This window comes from Panthera leo, chromosome C1 (genome assembly GCF_018350215.1).
Source record: "Panthera leo isolate Ple1 chromosome C1, P.leo_Ple1_pat1.1, whole genome shotgun sequence".
Taxonomy (NCBI): domain Eukaryota; kingdom Metazoa; phylum Chordata; class Mammalia; order Carnivora; family Felidae; genus Panthera; species Panthera leo.
In genome coordinates this window covers 150,641,887-150,666,121 of record NC_056686.1, presented here as the reverse complement: position 1 = coordinate 150,666,121, position 24,235 = coordinate 150,641,887, and the positions used below count along the sequence as shown (strand labels likewise).

At 36.6% G+C, this 24,235-nt stretch overlaps 1 protein-coding gene across 2 annotated transcripts in view; it reads left to right on the top strand.

Annotated features, from left to right (window-relative positions):
* Positions 1–19,496, top strand: part of IFIH1 (interferon induced with helicase C domain 1) — a 55,049-nt gene extending 35,553 nt beyond the window's left edge. The window contains exons 6-16 of one of the 2 annotated variants that reach the window (XM_042948963.1): positions 3,335–3,545; positions 4,439–4,656; positions 6,150–6,266; positions 8,203–8,326; positions 8,832–9,110; positions 9,720–9,979; positions 12,560–12,709; positions 14,389–14,550; positions 17,988–18,178; positions 18,696–18,789; positions 18,888–19,496. In XM_042948963.1, coding sequence (XP_042804897.1) covers positions 3,335–3,545; positions 4,439–4,656; positions 6,150–6,266; positions 8,203–8,326; positions 8,832–9,110; positions 9,720–9,979; positions 12,560–12,709; positions 14,389–14,550; positions 17,988–18,178; positions 18,696–18,789; positions 18,888–19,067 — 1,986 coding nt within the window. In that variant the 3' untranslated portion in view covers positions 19,068–19,496. The remainder of the gene's footprint in view (positions 1–3,334; positions 3,546–4,438; positions 4,657–6,149; positions 6,267–8,202; positions 8,327–8,831; positions 9,111–9,719; positions 9,980–12,559; positions 12,710–14,388; positions 14,551–17,987; positions 18,179–18,695; positions 18,790–18,887) is intronic. The other variant, XM_042948965.1, reaches the window with a different exon arrangement.
* The last annotated feature ends 4,739 nt before the right edge of the window (positions 19,497–24,235 follow it).

Below are 24,235 nucleotides of genomic sequence, written 5' to 3'. Positions count from 1 at the left end.
TATTATCACCCTTGATCTGGAAAAGAGAAATCCTGTCCCCTCTAACACCGTTTACTTTCATCTCCCTGCCTCCATGCTTTCCAAAGTTATCGCCTTCAAATGCAGGGAGAAATGAAAACACCACCTGTGTTCCCAGACTTTCTATTTCCTATCTAGGGCTTCAACATCACGAGAGATAAATCCCAGGTTCCTTCAGATGCTATAATACAGCCCCATATGATTCAGCAGAAGTGGGTAGCAGTTGGGTTTGATTAGTCTTGGCAGGCACTCTGTCACATCTCAGGAAAAGGCTCCAAGAGGACCACACACCTCCCAATTAGCCATGTCAGACTTGCATCTGGCTTTCTCTGTGTCCTTCAGTAGGAAGTCAATGCCACCCAGAGTGAGTATCAGGATTTCCAACACCTGCTCCCTCCTATGAAAACTTATTTTTGTTCTGTAGACCAGAAGATGCTTCTTCTTTGAAAGTTCTTGACTCATCCTTTACGGGCAGAACCCCAGGTCGCTTTGTCACCCCATGGTACAGAGATTCTTAAATCACTCAGCAGCATGAGGGTGTTTAAAGACAAATCAAAGGCGTATCCTGTCCTCAGGAATCTACAATCTAAGAAATTAGAGATGTGTACTAACAATATAATAATTAATATTGTATTGCACTTGGTGATACAATATTAATTATTTTTATCATACCTCATTAAATCCACACAGGTACTCTATGAGGTAGCCATAATTATCCTCATTTTACCCATCAGAAAACTGAGGCTCTGAGGCTTTAATTGGTCCATCAGGGATCATCCTGCCAATAAGTAGCAGAGCTGAAACTTGAATCCTTACCTTCTGAAGCCAACTGGCCTTCTTTTTTCACTCTACAGCTAGAATAAAAGGATTAGCAAAATATCAGGAAATTTTTATGAGTTATGAGTACCCAGAAAATGACAGCCTCTATTTCATTTAATTTTCACAACAACTCTACCGTAGGGCTAACATTATCCTCATTTTACTGATGTGGAAATTGAGATGATTCAGATGATTCAGTAACTTGTCCCAGGTCACATAATAAGCAGATGGCTGGAGTCATTTTCAGAGCTGACTTTCTTTCCTCTGGATCTTACTATCTCCTTCCATTAAGCTTAATTTCCATTCTCTTCTTCAGAATCTCTCTTACTTCCTCAGATCATTTCCCCTGTCTCATATAAGTAGAATGAAAAGGATAGTTCTAGAAAAATGTATCAGAAATGAGTTTGTGTAAGTGAGAGAAGAGCTGCGGTTCTCAAATTTTAAAGCCTTACTGTCACATGAGAGGCTTCATATAAGCGCAGGTTTTAATGTTTTGTCCCCAGAGATGGTGCCTAGATTCAGTAGTTCTTTGGTGGGGCCCAGGAGTCTTCATTTTCCAAATCTCTCAAGTGATTTTGTGGCAGGTAGACCAGAGACTTTTACCTTGACAAAAACAAAAACAAATACTAATGGAAAGTTTCTCTTCTTAGTCTTTTCACCTTGTGTTATTTTCTTCCAGTAACCAAACTTGGTTTTTGATTTTAGGTCCACACTGTTTCCTTAAAATTCATAGATTCCATTTTAACCCCTTCCCCCTCCACATTGACTCTTGGACAAGTTCATCATTTCTACTAAATAATGATACAAGACAGTGTTCTTTGTACACTGTTCTCAGCCAGGGGTATCAGCCAGCCCTCATTTTACACATAAGTAGGACTCACCTCAAGTAAAAAAGATGAATAACACATGTTCTGCAGACCAATAGAAAGATAACCATTGATTACATTATCTGGTAATCACATTATGAGGAATATAACGCTTATTCTTTGATGCTTGCCCTTGAAACTCTTCCTGCCAATTCCCTATTTGCCACACTGTACATCCCTAGGCTTCCGTGGTATAAATTCTCCTAGCATATAACCTTCAAGATGGCCTGGTTATTCCTTTCCCTTGATCTAGGAGGTATTCTGAATGATGGGCAGTGCGTAACATTCAGGTATCAACTCAGCCACCTTCAGCAGATGCTATGACATATGGAGAGCCAGCTGAAAGGATTCTTTTTTTTTTAACTACCATGCAATAAATCTTTTATTAAAACTTTCACCAGGTTCGGCTGTTACTGAAACTGGTAATTTCTAAACTTAAATTGGGGCAGATGGCTATAATGCAGAGTGATGCCATCATTGGGCAGTATGAATGCAAGACTGAAGAATTAATAGCCACCCCTTAGACAGAGGACCAGATACAAGGTTGACACTTTCTGTATGTTGTAGTCAGAAAGAATGTGGCCATCTTCCAGCTCCTTGCCTGCAAGGATGAATCTTTGCTGGCTGGGGGTTGGGGGGTGCGGGTCCGGGTGCCTTATTTATCCTGGATGTCGGCATTCATGTTCTCTATGGTATCTATCACTGGGTTCCATATTCCGATCTCCAGATGGTCTTTCAGGTCAGGGTCTTCAAAAGAGTGACATGTTGACCAGCTAGTGAATGCAACGATACTGTGAATTGCCAATTACACTGAGTAACCTCAATGCCAGCATACTCCCACTCAACAATGTCAGTCAAGTCTGAAAGATTTCCACTTATTTTGCCAAGCCTGTTTTCTCATTTGTTCTTTCTCAGCCACCAAAGCCATTTTAGTGGTCTGCCCCTTCACCGCACATCTGCTCTCCTAAGCAATGTCTTACCTCCTCAGTTTTGGTTCTCTGCTGTCTTCAGTTTTTTAGGCATATTGCCTCTGGCCCCATCCCAAAACAAACAGCAGGAATAAATCAACACTAAACACAACTCATAAGGTCCTATGAACTATAGTAAATTTAAAATATTCTGTGTGGTATTCACAACCCTTTATAGCCTGGCCCTGATCTATGAATTCAAAATGTATTTCTTATCCAGCCTTGGTTTTCATTTATCTCGTCATTGACCCGTGGCCTACTTGATGAGAATTCCTTCTAAACCTTTCTTTTGAGCTAAAACCAGTCATTTGCTTCTGCCTCTTTGCTGTCACTTTGTATGTATTTCTATGAGAGAATTATTATATTGTGTTTTAATAAGTTGTGCTTTTTTGTTGTTTAGTCTTAGTCTATGTGCTTAGCTAGACTGTTCCTTGAAGTTGTCAGCCATATCTTAAACATTTTGTGTCTCAGATACAATGTCTACACCTAATAGGCGTTCAGTAAATGCTTACTGACAAATTGGATAGGTCATTATGCTTAAGTAACTGATAATGTAAACACCTCTGATAATGCTTGACACATAGTAGGCCTTTGATCAATACTCCTTTTGCTTTGACCATGCTCTCTCTCTCTCTTTTTTTTTTAATTTTGGCATTTTTAAAGGTACCACTAGTTGAACAGCTCTTCCGCAAAGAGTTTGAACCATTTTTGAAGAAATGGTATCATACTATTGGATTAAGTGGTGATACCCAATTGAAAATATCATTTCCAGAAGTTGTCAAAACCTATGATGTTATCATCAGTACAGCCCAGATCCTTGAAAACTCCCTTTTAAACTCAGAAATAGGAGAAGATGATGGTGTCCAGTTGTCAGGTTGGTTGAAGTGTTTGCATTTTGGTAAAAGAAGAATTAGTAGTAGTAATATCAATGATAGTAACAGAGGCTGTATTTGTTAAATAATCTTCAAAATGCTGATTTAAAAGAGTATCTCTGATTTAGATTGTCTTTCATTGCTTAAGTTTTCATTAAACTCTTCTCCTTTCTTGGGGAAACGTACAAAGATTTTGGTATATTTTTAATTAGCTCCCTTTATATACATAAGGATACATTATTAAATCAAGCACTCGCTGGACTTTCTATTTACTTTTTATTTCTATGTACCAAGTTATTTTCATATGCTAATGGATACTGTTAGATCTGCCATGTTTCCGTAGAATAAAATACAGTCCTTTCTATTCTGGGGGAATGGGAAGAAAAAGTGAGAGAAAGGGAAAGAAGTATATTCATCATAATAATGATAATAATTAAATTCAATGTTAAAACAAGGCAAAATTATCTCTGTTTAAATGGTATGGTTCTCATTTGACATAAAAAAAAAAGCCTTCAGCCACTTAAAATTAAATGTGTTATTAAAGAACAAAAGTGTAATCCTGATTAATTTAAGTGTAATCCTGATTAATTTGGGAGAATATAGGCAGAGATGGAATTCTATCCCATAACACTTTGTGCCTTTGTAAACTTTCTGAAACGAATCTATTAAATAGGGGCAATATCTAACAGGAATAGTTTCATGATTAATATACACGGACCTCTGGATGTACAGGTTACTGGCATAGTCACATTGCCCTCTTAAAAAGAGGTCTGTGCCAGAATTCTGCTCGAGAAAAGACATCACCATGGCACCTCAGTTTACTAACTTTAAAGGTACTTTTCTTCACTGTACCTCGCTGGTATGGACAAATGAACCACTTGGATTTTCTTTTAAGACTTTTCCCTCATCGTTATTGATGAATGCCATCACACCAACAAAGAAGCAGTCTATAATAACATCATGAGGCGTTACTTGAAACAGAAGTTGAAAAACAATAAACTCAAGAAAGAATGCAAACCAGTGATTCCCCTACCTCAGATCCTAGGACTGACAGCTTCACCAGGTGTTGGAGGAGCCAAAAGGCAAGCTGAAGCCAAAGAACATATTTTAAAAGTAAGCCACTATGTATATGACATTATGTATATGTATATGTATATGTATATGTTATGTATAACAACAACAACAACAATAACAGCAACAACAACAAAAACCTAAAGCAAATGCCAGTGCTTCTTGGGCTTTTTGAGTAAGATTAGGTCCAAATGCCATGGAATACATAACAGAAGGTATTTCATGATCATTGATTAAGTTAAATCAGTGTGTTTTAGTTAAAATAAATATATTCAACCTTCTACAAAACGGTAATATGCCTTAATTGATTACTATGACATATAAACATGTCACAAAAATTATGGAGTGCAGATATAATAAATGAAAAATTGGGGCAAATGAAATACCTAATTTTAAATATCCACTCTTATTGTTAAACTTAACGATCCATTTGATATACAAATAAGCAATCTATCTCTCTCAAAAAATAAATAAATAAACATTTTAAAACAAAAAATAAAATAAAAGGGGCGCCTGGGTGGCTCAGTTGGTTAAGTATCTGACTCTTGATTTTGGCTCAGGTCATGATCTCCCCGTCGGTGAGACTGGTAAGATCAAGCCCCACATCAGGCTGTGTGCTGACAGATTCTCTCTGTCCTCCTTCTGTGCACACACGTGCACTCTCTCTCTCTCTGAAAAAGATAAATAAACATTTAGAAATATGCATAAGTGATGAAAGTTTCTAATTTTCACAATACTCCATGAGTTTAAAAATTGCATATTTTCTTCTGTGCCTTTGTTGTTCTATGTGGTTCTCAGATTCTGAGTAATCCAAATTAAATGGGAAAAGGGGGATACAAAAATCTCTGTTCGAAGTTGTACTACTTGTCAGCTGACCCCAAATGGTAACACCATATAAAGTACTATTGTTGATTTCAAATGTTAAATGAATTCAGAGAAACGCAAGGAGTATGTTGGTACTAAAGCAATTGCATTTATATTTTAAGTCCCTTACTTTAAGTTGGACTCAGTAAAATCACGTACAACAGACAGAGGCACAATTATTGGTTCCAAAATACAATTTATTATGGGATTAAGGACTAACATCAGTCTAGATTCAGGCACATCTAGTCTTCAGCTGCTCCTAGCTTTACATTGTTCTTTTTATGGGTAGAAGAGGGTGGTAATCTGATCCAGGGATGTCAAGATGGCCTTTAAAATGTCTCATATAATATGGTTATCTTATAACCATTCTCTGCTGATCTCTTTTATTTACTATACTGTTTCCATATCAGTTTTTCCAGCTGGCAAATGGAGTTTAAGAAAGGAGAATAAATACACTTCTTTTTTGGAATTATCCACCAACTGATTTAGAAGTTTCTTTTTAGTCTGTTGAGATAAATGTACTGGTTAATCAGATCCACAGTAAAGCAATACTAAAATGCTATATTTAGCAAGTCATGGTACTTATTTATTATATGAAAAAATAGTTCTACATTGAATCGATTGAAAAGGAAAACTAAATATTTGAATATTGAAAAAAATCTCTTTTCCAGATATGTGCCAATCTTGATGCATGTACCATTAAAACTGTGAAAGAAAATATAAATCAACTCAAAAGCCAAATAAAAGAGCCATGCAAAAAGTTTGCAATCGCAGATGACACCAGAGAAGTATGTGCTTAAAGTTTTATATTTATTAGATTAATAATGCCATACTTAACTGAAACATGCAAAGGTTATTTTATACAAACCGAAGAATATTATCTTAAATTTTTAGCAAAATAACTTAGTTTTATTCTTTTGTATTATTAGATGAGAAAGCACTGCTGTGAATTCTCTTGTCCACCCTTTTAGTTTACCAGTTTATATGAAGAGACGCCATGGGGATGAGAGTAGAGAGGGTTATATACAAGTAAACTAGAGAGATTACTATAGTTCATTTTATTCATTTAACTTTCTTGGTGAATTCCAGGACTAGTTTTCTGACATTTCACAGAACAATTTTGTTGCTACCAAATTGCAGCTGGTAATGATAATGGGAATCATTCCTAATTTGCACATTTACTTTCTTAAGAGAACACACGGTACACACAGTAGTAAAGAAGTAAAATATTTACTGTAATGGTTCCTTTGAAATGAGTATTTTTGCTGATTATAAAAACCAACTGAGTTGTTTTGGATATTATGATCAGTATGTTATGTCAATACTTTCATTTGTAAAATATAAAAAGCATGATAAATTTTAGCTCTATGTACTTGATAATAAGTGTAGTCATTGAAAATCTATGTCATAGGATGTTAGGATTAAATGACATGAAATATGTATAATAGACAATATTGTGTTTGAAATGTCGTAGGCGGTAAACCAGTGTCAGTGACCAATCTCCATAGATTAATTTTGGTGGAAATTCTGAAGAAGACTACTATCTATTCCAGCTGAACTAGAACATTTGAATATACTTTATTTTCCTTCAGTTTTGTTACTTATTCCCTTTTACTTGATAAATTTAAATGCATGTTTCTACTCATCATCATTGAAAAAAAAAACCCACGACATCCCTAGGATAAATTTTTAAAAGCCGCAATCTTACTTTTTAACTTACTTAATTTGGGTATGCTTTTTATTGAAGTATAACAGACGTACAGGAAAGTACAAATTCATAAATATACAGATTGCTGAATTGTTTTAAAATGAACACATCTGTATAGTCAAAATCTAAACATTTTCAACACCCAAAAAGCCCTTATTTCTCCTTCCAGTCATTCATCCCCCAAGGATAACTACTATCCTGACTTCTAACACCAAGATGGGTTTTGACAGATTTTTAACTTTATTTAAAAGAAATCATTTAGTATGCACGCTTCTGTTTTTTTGTTTTTGTTTTTTAAACTCTCTTAACTTTTTCTTAAATTCTTTAGAGGGTTACCTGGATGGCTCAGTGGGTTAGTGTCCAACTTTTGATTTTGGCTCAGGTCCTGATCCCAAGGTCATGGGATTGAGCCCCACATCAGGCTCCATGCTAGCTCGTGCTTAAGATTCTCTCTCTCTCTCTCTCTCTCTCTCTCTCTCTCTCTCTTTCTTTCTCTCTGTCTCTCTAAAATAAAAAATAATCCAGTTAGTTAACATACAGTGTTATATTAGTTTCAAGTGTACAATATAGTGACTCAACAATTCCATGCATCACCCAGTGCTCATCACAAGTCTCTCTTGACTTTTTATTTTGCTAGAAATCATACCAGTTCTTCAAATGGAAATGTTTCTTAAATTACATCACAATCTCTAAATAATTGGGGTATTGCTTTAACTTACATATTTTAAAATTACTCTTAGCATTCAAATTTCTTATTATTCATTAGTTTTATCTTTGTAAAACTTTTAAAATGGGAATTCCAGTGGGGGTGCATGGTGTTGGTGTGTGTGTGGCTTAAGGGTGGATTTCGGATAAGAAATAAATGTACGAGGAAGTGGTCAGAGATTAACTTGTTTCTTTGTCTCAACAAAGATTATGAACCAAATTTATTATAACATGGAAATTATGTTAACAAAGGTAATGTTATTTCTTTAACAACATAAACATGTAAGAATAAGTGTATAATTTATTTTTAGGATCCATTTAAAGATAAACTTGTAGAAATAATGACCAGGATTCAAAGTTTTTGTGAAATGAGTCCAATGTCAGATTTTGGAACTCAACCCTATGAACAATGGACCATTCAAATGGAAAAAAAAGGTAACTGGGTTTTTGACTTAACACTTCCATGTTTATGCTAAGATTTCAGATGATCTATCATATATTCTCAAGCAAGCTGAAAGCAAATGGAATATCAGATGGAATTTCTCTGAAGTAGTACACGGATGTACATGTTCTAATCTCTTATCTACTGATGGAAAGAAGCTCCAATCTATCCATTTTTGTCTTCATTTCCAGAGTCTTTCACTTATTGTATGTTTAACACATTAAGATAAATATTAACGTTTCTGTCTCCAAATGCAAACTGAACTGAAATGTTTTCCATGCTATTCTTCTGAGTCAGCAAGAATCAGGTAGGTGTTCTTGCTGTAACAGAGCTCAGATAGCCAGTCCAGGGGTTGAAAGGCTTTAAGAGCTCAAGGCGCATTTTGGGCCTTAACTTCCCATTTCAAAAACAAGTATCAAAGACATATTCAAGTCCACAGCACAATTGTAGGGGTGTGTTTTACCATTATTTCACTATGTATAATGTGTTCTTTCACAGCTGCAAGAGAAGGAAATCGCAAAGACAGAGTTTGCGCAGAGCATTTGAGGAAGTACAATGAGGCCCTACAAATTAATGATACAATTCGAACGATTGATGCCTATAATCACCTGGAAGCTTTCTATAATGATGAAAAAGAAAAGAAGTTTGCAGTTCAAGAAGATGATAGCGATGAGAGTGGTGAGGAGGGTAACGATGATGGTAACGAAGATGAGGATGATGACAAGAAGCCTTTGAGAGTGGATAAGACAGATAGATTTCTCATGGATTTATTTATAGGTGAGAATCAATGTGACATTTATGGTGTATGCTCATGCATGCGCCTCTTTGGCATGAGCCCAATACTTCTCAAAAGCTCCCCAAAAGGCCCTCTTTTAAAAAAAGTGTGTATTTATTTATTTATTTATTTATTTATTTATAGAGAGAGAGAGAAAGAGAGAGATACAGAGAGAGAGGGGGGATCCCAAGCAACCTCTGAGCTACTAGTGTAGAGCCTGATATGGGGCTCTATCCCGAGAATCTCAAGATCATGACCTGAGCTGAAACCAAGATTCCAATGCTTAACCGACTAAGCCAGCCAGGCACCCTCCAAAAGGCCCTCTTAAAATAATCTTTCATTTTGAAAGAAGAAATCCCACCTATATCGGGGCCCCTTCTAATTGATGGGTTCAGATTAGCCATTAATTGTGTATAATCACGATCAGTCATTCAGCCACCTGGTTTTATTATCAACAAGACTGCAATACATTTATTTATTAAGCTAGCCTCATTGTTAGATATAGCACAAGATTAACTGTAGGTCAACTACGTATCTCAGTATCTCATTACATAAAATCTCCCAGTGTAATTATTCACATATTTTATAATCAAACTAATTATTCTTTAAAGAAAACAATAGAATGTTGAAAAAGCTGGCTGAAAACCCAAAACATGAAAATGAGAAGCTGACCAAATTAAGAAACACCATAATGGAACAATACACAAGGACTGAGGAATCAGCCCGAGGAATAATTTTCACAAAAACACGACAGAGTGCATATGCCCTTTCCCAGTGGATTACTGAAAATAAAAAATTTGCTGAAGTTGGCGTCAAAGCCCATCATCTGATTGGAGCTGGACACAGCAGTGAGTTCAAGCCCATGACACAGGTGAAAACATCTCCTGTATTTCTTTCCTCATGTTGTTATTTCTCTTCCCAAATTTATTGTAGTCTTTTTCTTTTTTCATTTTTTCTCTTCACACCCCACAAATAATTTTGTCGGATGAAACACGTGTTCTTAAGATAAAATGTGAGTTTAGTAGCAGTCTAATCTGTGGTATTTGATAAGCTGAACATTGTGTTAGGAGTCACGTTTTTCACATACTTGGAGCAACTTTGGAAATTGAGTTTCCTTTGCAAAAATGATTGACATTTAAACCTAGTAACAAAATGCAAAACTGGTTACAATATCATATCGAGTGGAAAAATCAAATCCCCACCAAAGTATGTACATTATAATTAGAAAAATGTAGAATATGTTTGCATAGGATGAGATCTGTAAGGCAACTTGGAAAAATTAAGACATTTCGTGTGTTAAAAGATTTGGGACTATGAGCGATTTTCTTTTCCTTTTAAAGATTTGTTTTGTTTTGTTTTCATTTCATTATACTACTTATCATGTGCACAGTAAAAACCCATGGGAGATTTAAAAAAAGGCACTTGTAGACATTACAAGCATGGATTGTTAGAGTAAAATGTTCTTCTGAAGTCATATTGACTTTGAGTCTTGAGGGACAAGAGGAGACTTGAATTCTGTTATGGTCATCATCATTCAGTCCAATGGAGCAAATTATCTGTTTTATTGTTTGCTGAAAAAAATAGTTCTTGAAATTTTACATGATAATGCTCAATATACTCACTACATATACTCAGTTAAAGCTCCCTCTAAAATTTATGCCAGAGAAAGAAAGAACTGTTTTCCTTGGGTAAGGAGCTTACTTCCTCCTTTGTGATGAGAACTAGTTTTCTTAATTTGTTTCCCTTTTGCCTTACCTTTCCAGAAGCTCACAGGTAAAACTCAAGTTCAGTCCCACAGCCTCTGGGTTAATGCTTACAAGTAATACATCTGTATCCTTTTACTCCTGTTTTTAAGTTTCTATTATATTAGCTTTCGTATTATGACTTCAGGTATATGTGGCCTCAGCTCCTCTTTGAAAAGTGGTGAGGTATAAAAGGAAAGTATGTTGTTATCAAGCTACTTTTTGGTCCTAAGTCATTTCAGATTTGGGGGCTACATACCAAATTACCTTCCTTACATCCCACATCCTCCCCTTGTGAACAGAGTTGGCCTTACTCCTTGGGAGAGGGAGTTGGCATCTACTGTTTCAGGGTTTGATGCTGTGTCTGAAATTCTCATTATTAAAGTACTCTTGAATAGCAGAGACATCTTCTGCTAAAATCCAAAGACATGTAAGCCTTTATCAGTGGACATGAGTGCCAGAGGGAGAAATTATCAGTGAAGACTGGAGAGAGGCTTTTTCTGCACAATGCTTTCGCATTTAGGAGTCAAATAAAGACACACTGCCTCTAAGAAGAGAAGGAAGGGGATAGGAAAACACACTGCTGGTGTGACATGTTATTTTTGTTTAATGTTTGGGGATAAAAGACAGCATAAACATGCACCAGAGGCAGACTGGACCAACAGCTTTGATAAGAGTAATTGTGGCAGTAAAACCACCGTGGCCATATGAGGCTGGGTTTATGTTCACCTGCCCCTCCTATGCAAGGGCCAGAGTGCATGTTTTCTTTCTTTCTTTTTTCTTTTTAAGTTTATTTATCTATTTTTGAGAGGGGGGAGGGTCTGAGAGAGAGAGAGAGAGAGAGAGAGAGAGAGAGAGGAAGAGCCTGACATGGGGCTTGAACTCACAGACCATGAGATCATGACCTGAACTGAAATCAAGAGTTGGATGCTTAACCCAGGCGCCCCTATTTCTTATACTAAGAAATTAATATACTCAAAAACTCAAAATTCAGAGTTTTTTCATTTAATTATAGTTTTAATATTATGTTTTAATAACTTATTATTTCATTTTTATTTAATCTTCTCTTTGAACAGATAACATATTCATATCTTTCAGAATTAATAAGGTTCAGGGCACACGACTCCCCTCCAGTATTCTGGCTCCCTCGCTGGAGGCAGCCAATATTTTCAGTTTTTCACATATCCTTCCAGAAATATTCTATAGGTTTCATGCTTGAGTGACTCTTAAAGTGACCAAATGTGGCATAGACTGTATTATTTTCTCTGTGACTCAAAATTCAACAATCTTTCAAAGTGTCACTGCATCTTATTTTCTGAATACTAAAGATTCTGAAGTTAACATAGTAAAGAGCAAAGCCCACTCTAGTTTCTCATCGCTCTATCCTCTCCTCAACCGAAAGCATCTCCTTTTTCCTCCCTCCCAAGTTACCCATCAATTTATTTCCTTGGCAAAAATGATGGTCTTCCCACTTCCAGACTGGATGATGGAAATATTTTTATTATTGTGTGGTAATCCCAGATTGGATATCAAATGTTGTCTTACCATCATGTCTTTGTTCAATGCCAAAAACAGATGGCAGTGAATCCGTGTATGAGCTAATCCTTTGATTTGCACTGACCAGTTGCAATTTATTATTTCTTCTGCTAATTAGAAGATTATAATGTGTTTAGCATCACAAAATTTAATTTATTAAAATGTTTCTACAGAATGAACAAAAAGAAGTCATTAGTAAATTCCGCACTGGAAAAATAAATCTGCTTATCGCTACCACAGTGGCAGAAGAAGGTCTGGATATTAAAGAATGTAATATTGTTATCCGTTATGGTCTCGTCACTAATGAAATAGCCATGGTCCAGGTACACTTAATACCTCTAATATGTTAAATTTTTATTTTGTGTTATTATTTTAATTGTTTTAGCAAAACAGCACAGTTTTAAAAATATATCTATTCTTCTAAAAGAGAAATCGGTTCTTATTGTATACAAATACCAAATCATTATATTGCACACCTGAGACGAATACAATGTTATATGTCAATTATACCTCAATTCAAAAAAAGAAATCTTGAAGAGCTGAATACTCCTGTTTTGATTCGTATGACAATCAGATAACTGTTGTATTTTTGTTGTTATTTTTAATTTTATTTTTAATGTTTATTTTTTGAGAGAGAGAGAGAGAGAGGGAAGGAGGGAAAGAGAGAGAGAGAGAGAGAGACGGAGCACAGGCAGGAGAGAGGCAGAGAGAGAGGGAGATGCAGGATCCCAAGCAGGCTTCAGGCTCTGAGCTATCAGCACAGAGCTCGACTCAGAGCTCCCAACTCATAGACTGAGATCAACCTAAGCTGAAGTTGGACGCTTAACTGACTGAGCCACCCAGGCACCCCAACTGTTGCATTTTTAAACAACTCTTCTTTGGTTGTTATTTCTGTGTCCCAAGACTCTTCAGAAACATGACACTGGCCCCGCCCCATCTGTAAGAGTCAAGAGGCCTCTTCATTCCTAGGATGTCTGCGAGCTCCCAGCTGGACTAGGAATCTGAAGTGCAGTGTTCTTAAAAATGTCTGACAAAGCAATATGCACAAACCTTAAGGATCCCTACCATTTCTGCATTCTCCTCCCAATTCTTACAGTTTTTCTGTATGTTTTGAATTTTTCATCATAAAATGTTGAGGGAGGCAAAGTTACACATACAAAACAAAAGTGAAATGTCCTAATTTTCTTTTATCTTTTACCCACACTATTTTAACAATATAATTGTTACCTTTGATTTGCATATATAAAACTCTTCCTATAAAATTAACTTAAAATCTTTTTAAAATACATTGAATTGTATCCCTGCATGGGAGACAAGTCAGGAAGACTAAGATAACCAGACAACCATCAAATTAGCAAGTAATTGAATTTCAAGAGTTAATTTGTTGGTGGCTTGTAACACTGAATGCATTTTTCATACAGATATTATAGCTGGTAGTTAGGTTCCTGGGCCAGGCCACAACATTGTCTGTTACTCAAAATGTACCGAAATATTACTTTCTAAAGAGGACTACAGAAATTTATCACCATGTTGAGCCTGTTTTCATGGGGAAATGTGCTCAAAATCCAACATAGATACCAGGAGCAGAAACTGCATTTTCAATAGTCCTGCTGTCAAGGTCAGAGATGCCCCTTCTTTCCATCTATCCCTCCTACCAGGCCGGAATGCCATTCCAGTCTAAGTCAATGGTGCCGGTTCCCAGGGTTGAGAGGAGGATCCTGGGAACAAAAAAGGTGGACAGAATGGTCTTGTGCAGTTGAGGGTTTTGAGGGTTGGTGTGGTGACCTAACCATCATCGCTCTAGAACATTGTTTCTGCATTAAAGCACATTTTGAATTTCAAATAACTGATTTACAAAAAATGGGTAACAGCTAACTTTACTGAGAATAACAAAATTACTTGAAGGCTGGCACACTGAGCAATGAATACCATTCCAAACCAAAGATGAGAGTGTGGACAGAAGGCATAGCCATTCGTTTATTTGATTTCTTTATGTTCTCAGGCCCGAGGTCGAGCCAGAGCTGATGAGAGTACCTACGTCCTGGTTGCCCACAGTGGTTCAGGAGTTATTGAACGTGAGATAGTTAATGATTTCCGAGAGAAAATGATGTATAAAGCTATAGACCATGTTCAAAATATGAACCCAGAGGAGTATGCTCATAAGGTATTGTTTTTGGACCTCTCTGAATTTATTTTTCACTTTAAAGTGGCTGCATGTGGTTGCCATTGATAGCTTTGTGGCTAAGTCTCAAGACAGAAATTGTGCTTGAATTTTAAGTTCCAGTTGGATGAGCTGTACTTAGTCCAGATTCACATACAAAAAGAATCAAGATCCATCATGAGCAGAAATTGTCAGGCCCCCGTTCCAATGAAACCAACCATAAATTTTGATGATGTAAATTTAATCTGCCCTTGTTTAGAAAGATTAGTGCAGTTCACCCATTCAAGCCAACCTGGTAATTTTGGTTTCGTTGAATCAGTACAGACACAAATTTTCATTGTAGAAGTATTTATGAAGTGCCTACTCTGTGCCAGGCAATGTTCTAGAAAGAGAGAGCATGGTAGCAAACAGCACAGACCGATCTCTGCCACGTGAAGCTTATATTCTAGAGTATACGTAGTGAGAGTTGAAGAGGAGAAACAAGAAACAAAAATGAACCAAGAAATATATCACATAAGGATAAATTCTAGAGAATTAGAATAAGACAACATGAAACGAGTCATTAGATGAGTACTTTTTAGATTGGATGTTTGGGGAAAGTCTCTTAGAAATAGAGACATTGAGGTTAGATTTGAATGATAAGAAAATACATAATATGTTATCTAGCTGCATCTCAGTTTACTAATGTAGAGTCATTTGAGCTTCAAGAGGAATGCCGTGAAGGAAGAATGCATTTCTGCAATATTTCAGGAAATCCCCCATACCACTGAATTAAAGACTGTAACTACTATAATAGCAAACAATCCATTTAGAAGAAAATTCACACCCTTGCATATGGGTGTGAATGTTAGTTTCTTAACATTGGAATTGGCTCTACCCTAAATAGAGTTTCACGAAAGGGATGCTTTTAAATTGGTGTGCATTGCTATAACCAACTCCAAGGTTTCCTGGCCAGGTTTCTACACAAACTTATATTTTAAAACCCCTTTACATATAAGGCAAACCAAACATTTGATAATGTCAAATCAAACATCTGTGACCATATAATGTCACTGGAAAGTTAATCAAGTGGATATTTTCAAAGATTGATGTTTCAAGACCAGATGTTTTGGGTAAACTCTAGGCCATCTCTGGAATTTATGAGGCAAATTTTTTCAGATCATATCTACAATAAGATACAGTCTCTTTGGGGGCCCCAGAATCGGCTACCTTTTTAGATTTCCTTTGGCTAAGAGCCCTGCCCTCCTAAAGCTACTCCAGGCTGACAAACTCAGAAAAGGATGGCAGGGGGTACATTTGACTACTATTCTGTGCAGCTCCCTCAGCAGACATCGCTGGTAGACCCCAGCACTCCCTTCTTCTGAGTTAAGAATCCGTATCAACACAATGTTCAAACAGCCACTAGTAAATGGTGAGCCTTGACACAGAAGGTGAGGTCTATTTTCCATGTCATATACAGAATCTGTACATAACTGATAGCCTGTGAATCAAACTTCTAGAAACAATGTGAAGATTTTAAACATTTTCCCTGGCAATGACCCAACAGCTTTTCCAACTCGTTACATTTTATTTAGACTTTGACTGACTATAGCTTGTACCTCCCATATATTTATGATGCTTTGTTTTCATTTGTTGCCCCTCTAATTCACATTCTTTACTATTTTTCACTATTTTAGAACTAATCCCTTACTGGTCTTTAGTATTTTAACTAATTAATCAGTTAATTAATTAATGTATATATATGTGAGGGAGAGAGAGAATTTAAGCAGACTGTGCTCAGTGTGGAGCCCGACATGGAACTGGATCCCACAACCCTGGGATCATGACCTGAGCCAAAATCAAGAGTCAGGCTCTCAACTGACTGAGCCACCCAGGCGCCCCTATTCTTTACTATTTTAAAACTAATCTTTTAGTTGCTGGTGTCCTGGTTACATACCCATACACTAACTTTGGATTTATTTTTATCTTTTCTGTTGCACCTGTGTTTCTTAATTGCCTGCCATGTACATGATCCCATGCCAAATCATCTTTTATCGGCTCAGTGAATGATAGTATCTTGCAGGAACAACCTAATTAAACTTTTAGGGAACATAATACTTCAATTTTTTATATTGTTATAATTTACACATGACACTAGTCTTTGTAGTTGTCTGTTTAAACTATTATATGGCCCATGGGCTGCTTACAAGGTTTCGTTCTCCTTTCTGTAGTAAATATGGCTGTCTTGAATCAAAGCCCAAAACAGAGGTGAGAGCCAGAGATGGGCCATTCAGCTTTGCTCATCAGCACTGATAATTTACTTTTACTACAAACTTCCCCTCAGCCTTCAGGAAAACAATGGCGTCCTGCACATTTTAATATAACTTTGCTATCTATGAGTGGTTTAGTTTGGAGGTAAATTATTTAAGAAACAAGTTTTCCTAATGTGAAGTTATGTAGGTGTGAGACCTGGCCAGTGCCTATCTCAAGTTTTGTGTCTCTACATTGTTTCTGTTATGACATAAATTTTGCCACTAGCCACAGGGCCTGGAATACACAGTTAAGGTCTTATTCTCTCATAAAAAAATGTGGATAATCTAGATCCATATGATAGCTCCATGATGTCAAGGAAGCCAAGACCTTTCTCTCTCTTATCTGCCCTCTTAGTATTTGGTTTCTGTTATCCAGGCCAAAGAGAGTTTTTTTTCAAATTTCAACTGTCACATGCTCATTTTAGGTGGAAGAAAGAAGAAGATGGAAAAGACAGAAAGTGCAAAATGGCCACTATCTGATACTTGAGCTTTTCTAGAAATTCTACGCAACATCTTATGTCTCACTGGCCACTGGCTTGAAATGTTGTAATGTAGCTAGCATATTTTCACCTGGAATGAAATTATAGTTCTGTTCCCAGGAAGAATGGACTCTGGGTGGGAAACTAGTGTTTCTGCTACAAATGTGTAAAGAAGAGATTGAGTAAGATAGCAAAGGGTCTAGAAAAGATTAAAGAAATTGGTGGTGGGGGGTGGCTTATCACAAGTAAGAGAAGACTATTGGTAATGTCATAATAGTGTTTAGGTCTTCAAAGGGATTCCATGTAAAAGAAGGCTTAAACTTATTTTATGACACCGAATTGAAACTAATGGCAAGGGAGAGAGGTGGTAGGATGAGGTGTTATTTTGTTGTTGTTTTGTTTTTGTTTTTTTAATATTACTAAGGACTTTCTCACAGTAGAACTTGTCTAAAATGGAAAAGGTTGCTTTCTGAACACATTTCCATGATTACAGGAAAGGATTATATGCAAAATTCTTTGGAGGCTATCGCCTCATTATTTTTCTTTCTATACTAAGGCCAAGTGTACATTTTTGTAACTATTTAAGATCTCTGAATTCCAGGAGACTTACTTCAGTGAAGCTGTGAAAAAAAAAAAAAAAGAAACACTGAATTTTTTTTTCTCAATGCAGATTTTGGAATTACAGATGCAAAGTATAATGGAAAAGAAAATGAAAATCAAGAGAAGTATCGCAAAGTATTACAAGGAAAACCCATCGTTAATAAATTTCCTCTGCAAAAACTGCGGTGTGGTAGCCTGCTCTGGGGAAGACATCCATGTAATTGAGAAGATGCACCATGTCAACATGACACCAGTATTCAAGTAGGTCCTGGAACACTGAATTTTTAGTTTCTGTATAAGAAGTGAAGTAGGTTGTACTGTGCGTGTTCTTCCGAAATAGTACAAATGAGGTTCATTATTTTTCAGAACTTCTCCTCCTTTAGCCCCCATATTCTATCCCTATTTCAAATGTGACTTTTTCAAATATATTGCACTGAGGCACGGGGGGGAGAAGGGAGAGCCCCAGAGCCATTTGGATCCAAGGTGCATCGTCTGGTGTGTAGTCGTATTTGTTCTCAAAATTTTGGACAACTTAAGTCTAGTTAAAATAATCTACAGACTTAAAGAGGCCACCAAAAGCAACATGGCCCTTGAGAGATGTATGCGGAAAGGGAGTGTCTACCTGATGATCTGTGGGGGCAGGAAGGAGAGGGAGATAAGGTGTGGGATATGCATGCATGCAGGTGGCTGAGCTTCAGGTCCAACAGCATGTACCCATAATTTGCATATTTGTCCGTTGCAAATTCTCAGGTATGTTTTTACTCCTTGATCATTTTAGGGAACTCTACATTGTGAGAGAAAACAAAGCCCTACGAAAGAAGTTTGTAGACTATCAAACAAATGGCGAGATTATCTGCAAAATATGTGGCCAAGTGAGTAAAGTGCTGTGAGCTTATGTTTACTTTGGCCACAGGGAATTCTTAATTGGATGTGCATTTAATTTTTCCTCTCACTCTCTTTTGTTTTCTAGGCTTGGGGAACGATGATGGTGCACAAAGGCTTAGATTTTCCTTGTCTCAAAATAAAGAATTTTGTAGTGGTTTTCAAAAATAATTCACCGAAGAAACAATACAAAAAGTGGGTGGAATTACCGATCACATTTCCTGATCTTGACTATTCAGAATATTGTTTGTTAAGTGATGAGGACTAACATTCGATTTGAGACTCTTTAAAAAATATTATCATCTTAACATTTACTTTGATTTTGATGAGTGTTTTTACTATACTACAGAACTGATGTGAGGATTAATAAAGTCATTGCCTTACTTGGTGTTGAGCTGCATGGAGGAAGATAATGTATTATGCTTTCAAGTATCTATCTTGTTGTTGGGCAGGGGTAAAGAACACCTAGCAGTAATACGCATTAGTATGGAGCATTATGGGACTGTGGAAAGAATGCTAGCATATAAAGGAGGCATCCAAGGTACCACTATCAGTCCTGTCACACCAATCTTCACGATGAAATTAACCAAATCAGTTCATCTTTCTGAACCAGTGTCCTTATTCGTGAAATCGTCATAGTATTATTTACCTTTGCTTTCATTAGCTTTCTACTGCTACACAACAAATTAGCACAAACTTAGTGGCTTAAAACAACAGTCCTTTATTATTACACATGTTCTGTAGGTCAGAGGCCTGGACAGAGTCCTCTGCACAGGGTCTCAGAGACTGAAATCAAGTTATGAAACAAGTGATGTTTTTCATCTGGATGTACTGGATGAACATTGAATCACTTCCAAGCTCTTTCAAGTTGTTGGCTATCATTTCCTTGAAGATGAAGATGGGGATTCCTGTCTTCTTGCTAGCTGTCCACTGGGGATCACTCTGAACAGGTAGGGCTGCCCTCATCATGTGACTTGCTCATAGACCTTTTATAGCACAGCTATTTGCTTCTTCAAAGCCAGCAGGACAATCTCTCTCTTGTCTGCTAAGATAAAATCACAGGAGTGACTATGTCATATTCATAGATCCTGCCCACACTCAAAGTTAAGGGATTTTGAGGGCATATACACCACACCAGCAGACGGAAATCTTGGAGGCCGTCTAAGAATTCTGCCTCTCATACCACTTGCTCAGCTTTTGTGAGTAAGTGATATATGTATTCATATGAAAAGCACTTTGAAAAATATTAAAGCACCATAAAAAGCAAGGGAGAAGCTATGCTATGAAGAAGCAGCATCAGGTAGCTTAAGTCTTATTTTTTCAGCTTTCCCTCCATAAACACAGGAATGGTGGCTAAGTCCAGACTATTTATTAATACTTGTAAGATTACCTATGTCAGTAGAGATGTCTAGGGTTCACAAAGGATGTTAGCAGGGAGCAGATGCTTGATGTTATTAGAGAAAGTATCTACCTCCACTTGTCCCTAACACCAGGTAGAAGGGTAACCTCTCCGTGACTGTGATATTTTCAGCTTTTCTGAAGTAAGTATGATTATTTGGAGATAGGCACAAGGTGCAGCATTCAGAACATTCTCACAGTAGAGACAAACAACCTCTTTTGCCATGGAAGAGCCACATGATTGAGACTGATTCACAATTGACCATTTTAACCCACACTTACTCAGATGATCTGCTGCATGGAAAGTGTTACCTTCTGTGACTAAAGAGAAACAAAATGTTGGAGGGAATGAGAAAGAAAATTCTTCTGTGGTTTTGATGGATTAATTAAATTCAGTCTAACATTAGCTTTTCTTAATAAGAACCAAGCAAAGATGAATATTAACCAATGAGAGCTCTTGGGACAAAGAAGATTGTGGTTTTCTTAAAATACTTTTAAAACCTCCAGCTGACTCCATTTAAAGTACTGCTGTCTTCTAGAACATTTTGGAAACTATGCAGGAAACCAAATGCATAAAATAGCTAAATGTACTACTGTAACATATGTAGACTGTTTTTGAGGTGTCAACAAATATCAGGTTTTTTCATCTGTGTTTTCCAGTAAATTTTTTTTTTCAATAAAGAAGTGTTATCTTTACCTCAAAGTTTTGAAATACGTGTTCCAAATAGTATAAAACTTAATATGTGATGGTACCTGAAAACTCAAATTATGACGCATGTAATAATTGTAGCATTTTGATTGATCGTTACCGAACAGTTTAATACTTAGAGTATTTGGATATCATTTACAGGATAGCCTCATGACATGTAGATATCAACCTGGAGTTGGAAGGCCTAGGCCTAGTTTTAGTCCCCATGAAACCTTCAGTTATTTGGGGCACTTTGGGCAACCTCATCTCACAGGTGCTGTGTTTCCTCTCCTGGAAAATGAGAGACTGGATTGAATGGTATTAAAGGTCTCTTACAAGTCTAACATTACCATTCTCTATGCTTCTGGCTCCCTCGCTGCTTTCATTTTAAGACCTTGTCTCATGACTTGTGGTAATATCAGCTGTGGGCTAAATACCTGGCAGGCATATGACACATTTGAAAGTAACTCATATCTGCTAAAGGGCAGTTGCGGGGGTCTCACAGGAAAGGTCCACTGGCTGGAGTCCTGTATCTCAAAGTGGGTTGGAAAGGCCTGAAAGTGTCAGGAGATTTTAGAGCAAGCATTCCCAAGCCAGTAGATCAGTGACCAACTTTGTGGGTAAGAGATGTCAAGGTTTTATACCAAAAGTTTGAGATCATTTGAGACCCTATGAAATTAAAATACAATAATTTACAGTTCATACAAACATTTGAATGTAAGGCATTGAGGCAGCACGTAAGTGAATAAGAAATGGTTGCTCAAAGGACCATGAGTACACGTCACAAGCAGTTGTTGAAAGCATAAAACACTGCAATTTAATATCTCAGAGTGTTTGTTATGCCTTAGGGAAAAGAAGGCTTCTGGTGGTATTTTCAGTTCAGTGGAACATCAAGCCAAAGAAGATTTAAAGTTTCCCATCATTGTTGCTTTTAAGATGTGAAGAATTCGAACACACTTATGTGCAGATGGGAAAGAATAATAAAGAGTGAGAGAATAGTAAATTGCTTGTTGGGTGTTATTGATAAATCCTGACAAATGATGCTGCTACAGTCTTTTCTGGACACCCTGATCCTTTCTCAACAGTGCGTCTTTACACGCTTTCTCCCTTTTTCGCCATCTCTCCAGCTGACATCCTTTATGTTCCACACAGATGAAACCCATGTGGCACTTCCCAGCATCTAGCACAGTTCACGTTTTCGGAACTAGAATGTTGGGATGAGCACTGGGTATTGTATGTAAGTGATGAATCACGGGACTCTATCCCCAAAACGAAAAGCACACTGTATACACTGTATGTTAGCCAACTTGACAATAAATTCTATTTAAAAAAATAAAAAAATAAATAAAAGGAAGCAGATTAGAAAAAAAAAAAAAAAGAAGAACTAGAATGGAAAGAACATGCAGGGGGAATAATATTCACTCACCCTGAGCATAACAAAGTGCTTGTTTCCAAAGCCTGATAAACAATTACATTAGTCACAGCAGTAAAGTAAAACAAACAAACAAAAAAACAAGAAAATTATTTCATTTCCTTCTAAGAGTTATAAAGTTAATTTGAAATAACCATGAAATAACCATAAGCTTCTTCAGTCTCCTTCAGTTTGTGAATTTCTCCTTAATTTGTCATACTAGATATAGAATTTTACATCTTTGTTTTTGTGGGGGAGAGCATGGACTGAGATATAATTGGGTTTGGATCCTCAGTAGCTTTGTGACTTGGGCAAGTCACTTGATCTCTCTGAGACTATAGTTAGTACCAACCTTGAGGGACTGTCATGAGAATTTGGATATTGCATGGAACATACCTAGCATTTGGCATTTAGTAGGAATTAATGTATAGAACATAGTAGTGAGAGTGGCCAGAAAAGCAACAATAGTTGTAATAGAACAGCTGTAGGTATAGCATAAAAATAGTAAATTTTAGATTTATGTTTGATAATAAGTAGGTTACCTACAGGACTAGAGTTCCCACATCCAACAGTTAGCCTAGAGGGCTTATCCAATAGCTAAGTGGTAGCTGTAATGAAACATGATTGCTCTGAATGTGCTATTCATTGTCAGTGGAGGGAAGATTTAATGTCCATATCTGTAGGCCAACAGAAAAACAGGTTTCAGCGTGGACACAAAGATCAGCACTGATTTATTAAGTGGTTATAGGACTTCACTAGGTCTATTATGTAGGTACAATTTTAATGAGATCCCGTCTTTATCTTCAAGAATAATGTGATAGTGTTGCTGTATTGACCTGCCCAACAATTGCAAGAGAGAGGGGTTGTAGCATGTCAACAGTAATTTTTGTCCAACACAAATGATGATTGTCTTTTATTTGTTTCTAAATCCTTAAACTTTTTAGTCGGAGCATATGAAATATGAAATACACATGGAAAGCACTGCAGATATTTTTTGTAATTTTTAGATATTTTCCACACAGAGCATTACCAAGTTCTTCTTTATATAAATTAATCATCCCAGAAGCATCTCATTTGAAGATGAAATTGGCTGTGAGTCCTATTAGTTCATAATTTTAAAATCCAAATTAAAGACCAGATCCTCGGTGGGACTATGGGAAGAGAAACAGACTTTTTGGAAGTAATATTTAATCATGCAGTTGGAATACATTTGGGCCACTATTTAAGTTGAATATGTTTGATGAAGTATATTAGTTTTTACGTACTAATCTCATAAATGGACTTGATTTTGACACTTACGAAAAAATTGTATTTAATTCAGTTGTATGTATAAAATAATACTGAACCAAAGATGAGCATTGTTTCAACTTAAGTATTTCCTTCAAACACTGTCTTCTTCTGTCTCTTACGAAGCTTGTACTTTACTATAAACACATAGCATGAATGGACTGTTGGATGGTTAGTTCCTTCATTTTGATTCACTTAACAGGTCATAACAATGATCATAACTCATCAAGCTGTAAGGATTTGCATAATACTAAAATGCCCAAAACAACTGATTTAGTGTTATCCTGGACAGGGTTGTCCACCTGAGATTAATATCACTTCAGTACCACACCAATGTTTCTATTGCTAAATTTACTTTTTTTCTTTGCATTTTACCCAGGTTTATAATTTCATGACTTTACTTTGCACAATTTATACCAATAACTGTGATAACCTGTTGAGTTCACAGTCACAACTTTCAAAGGATTTATCTCATTTGACAAGTGTAGCTCAAATCTTGTGATGTTTCTTGTGTTTAATTAGACTAAATGGCTTATTCTATTGAAAGCTACTAACCTCATGGTGATAGCTCACTTAAGGCCCTAGATTTTGTAATGAACGACTTGGTTCAGTGTTTTATTGTTATCACTCATTTATTTTGGGATAAAATGCA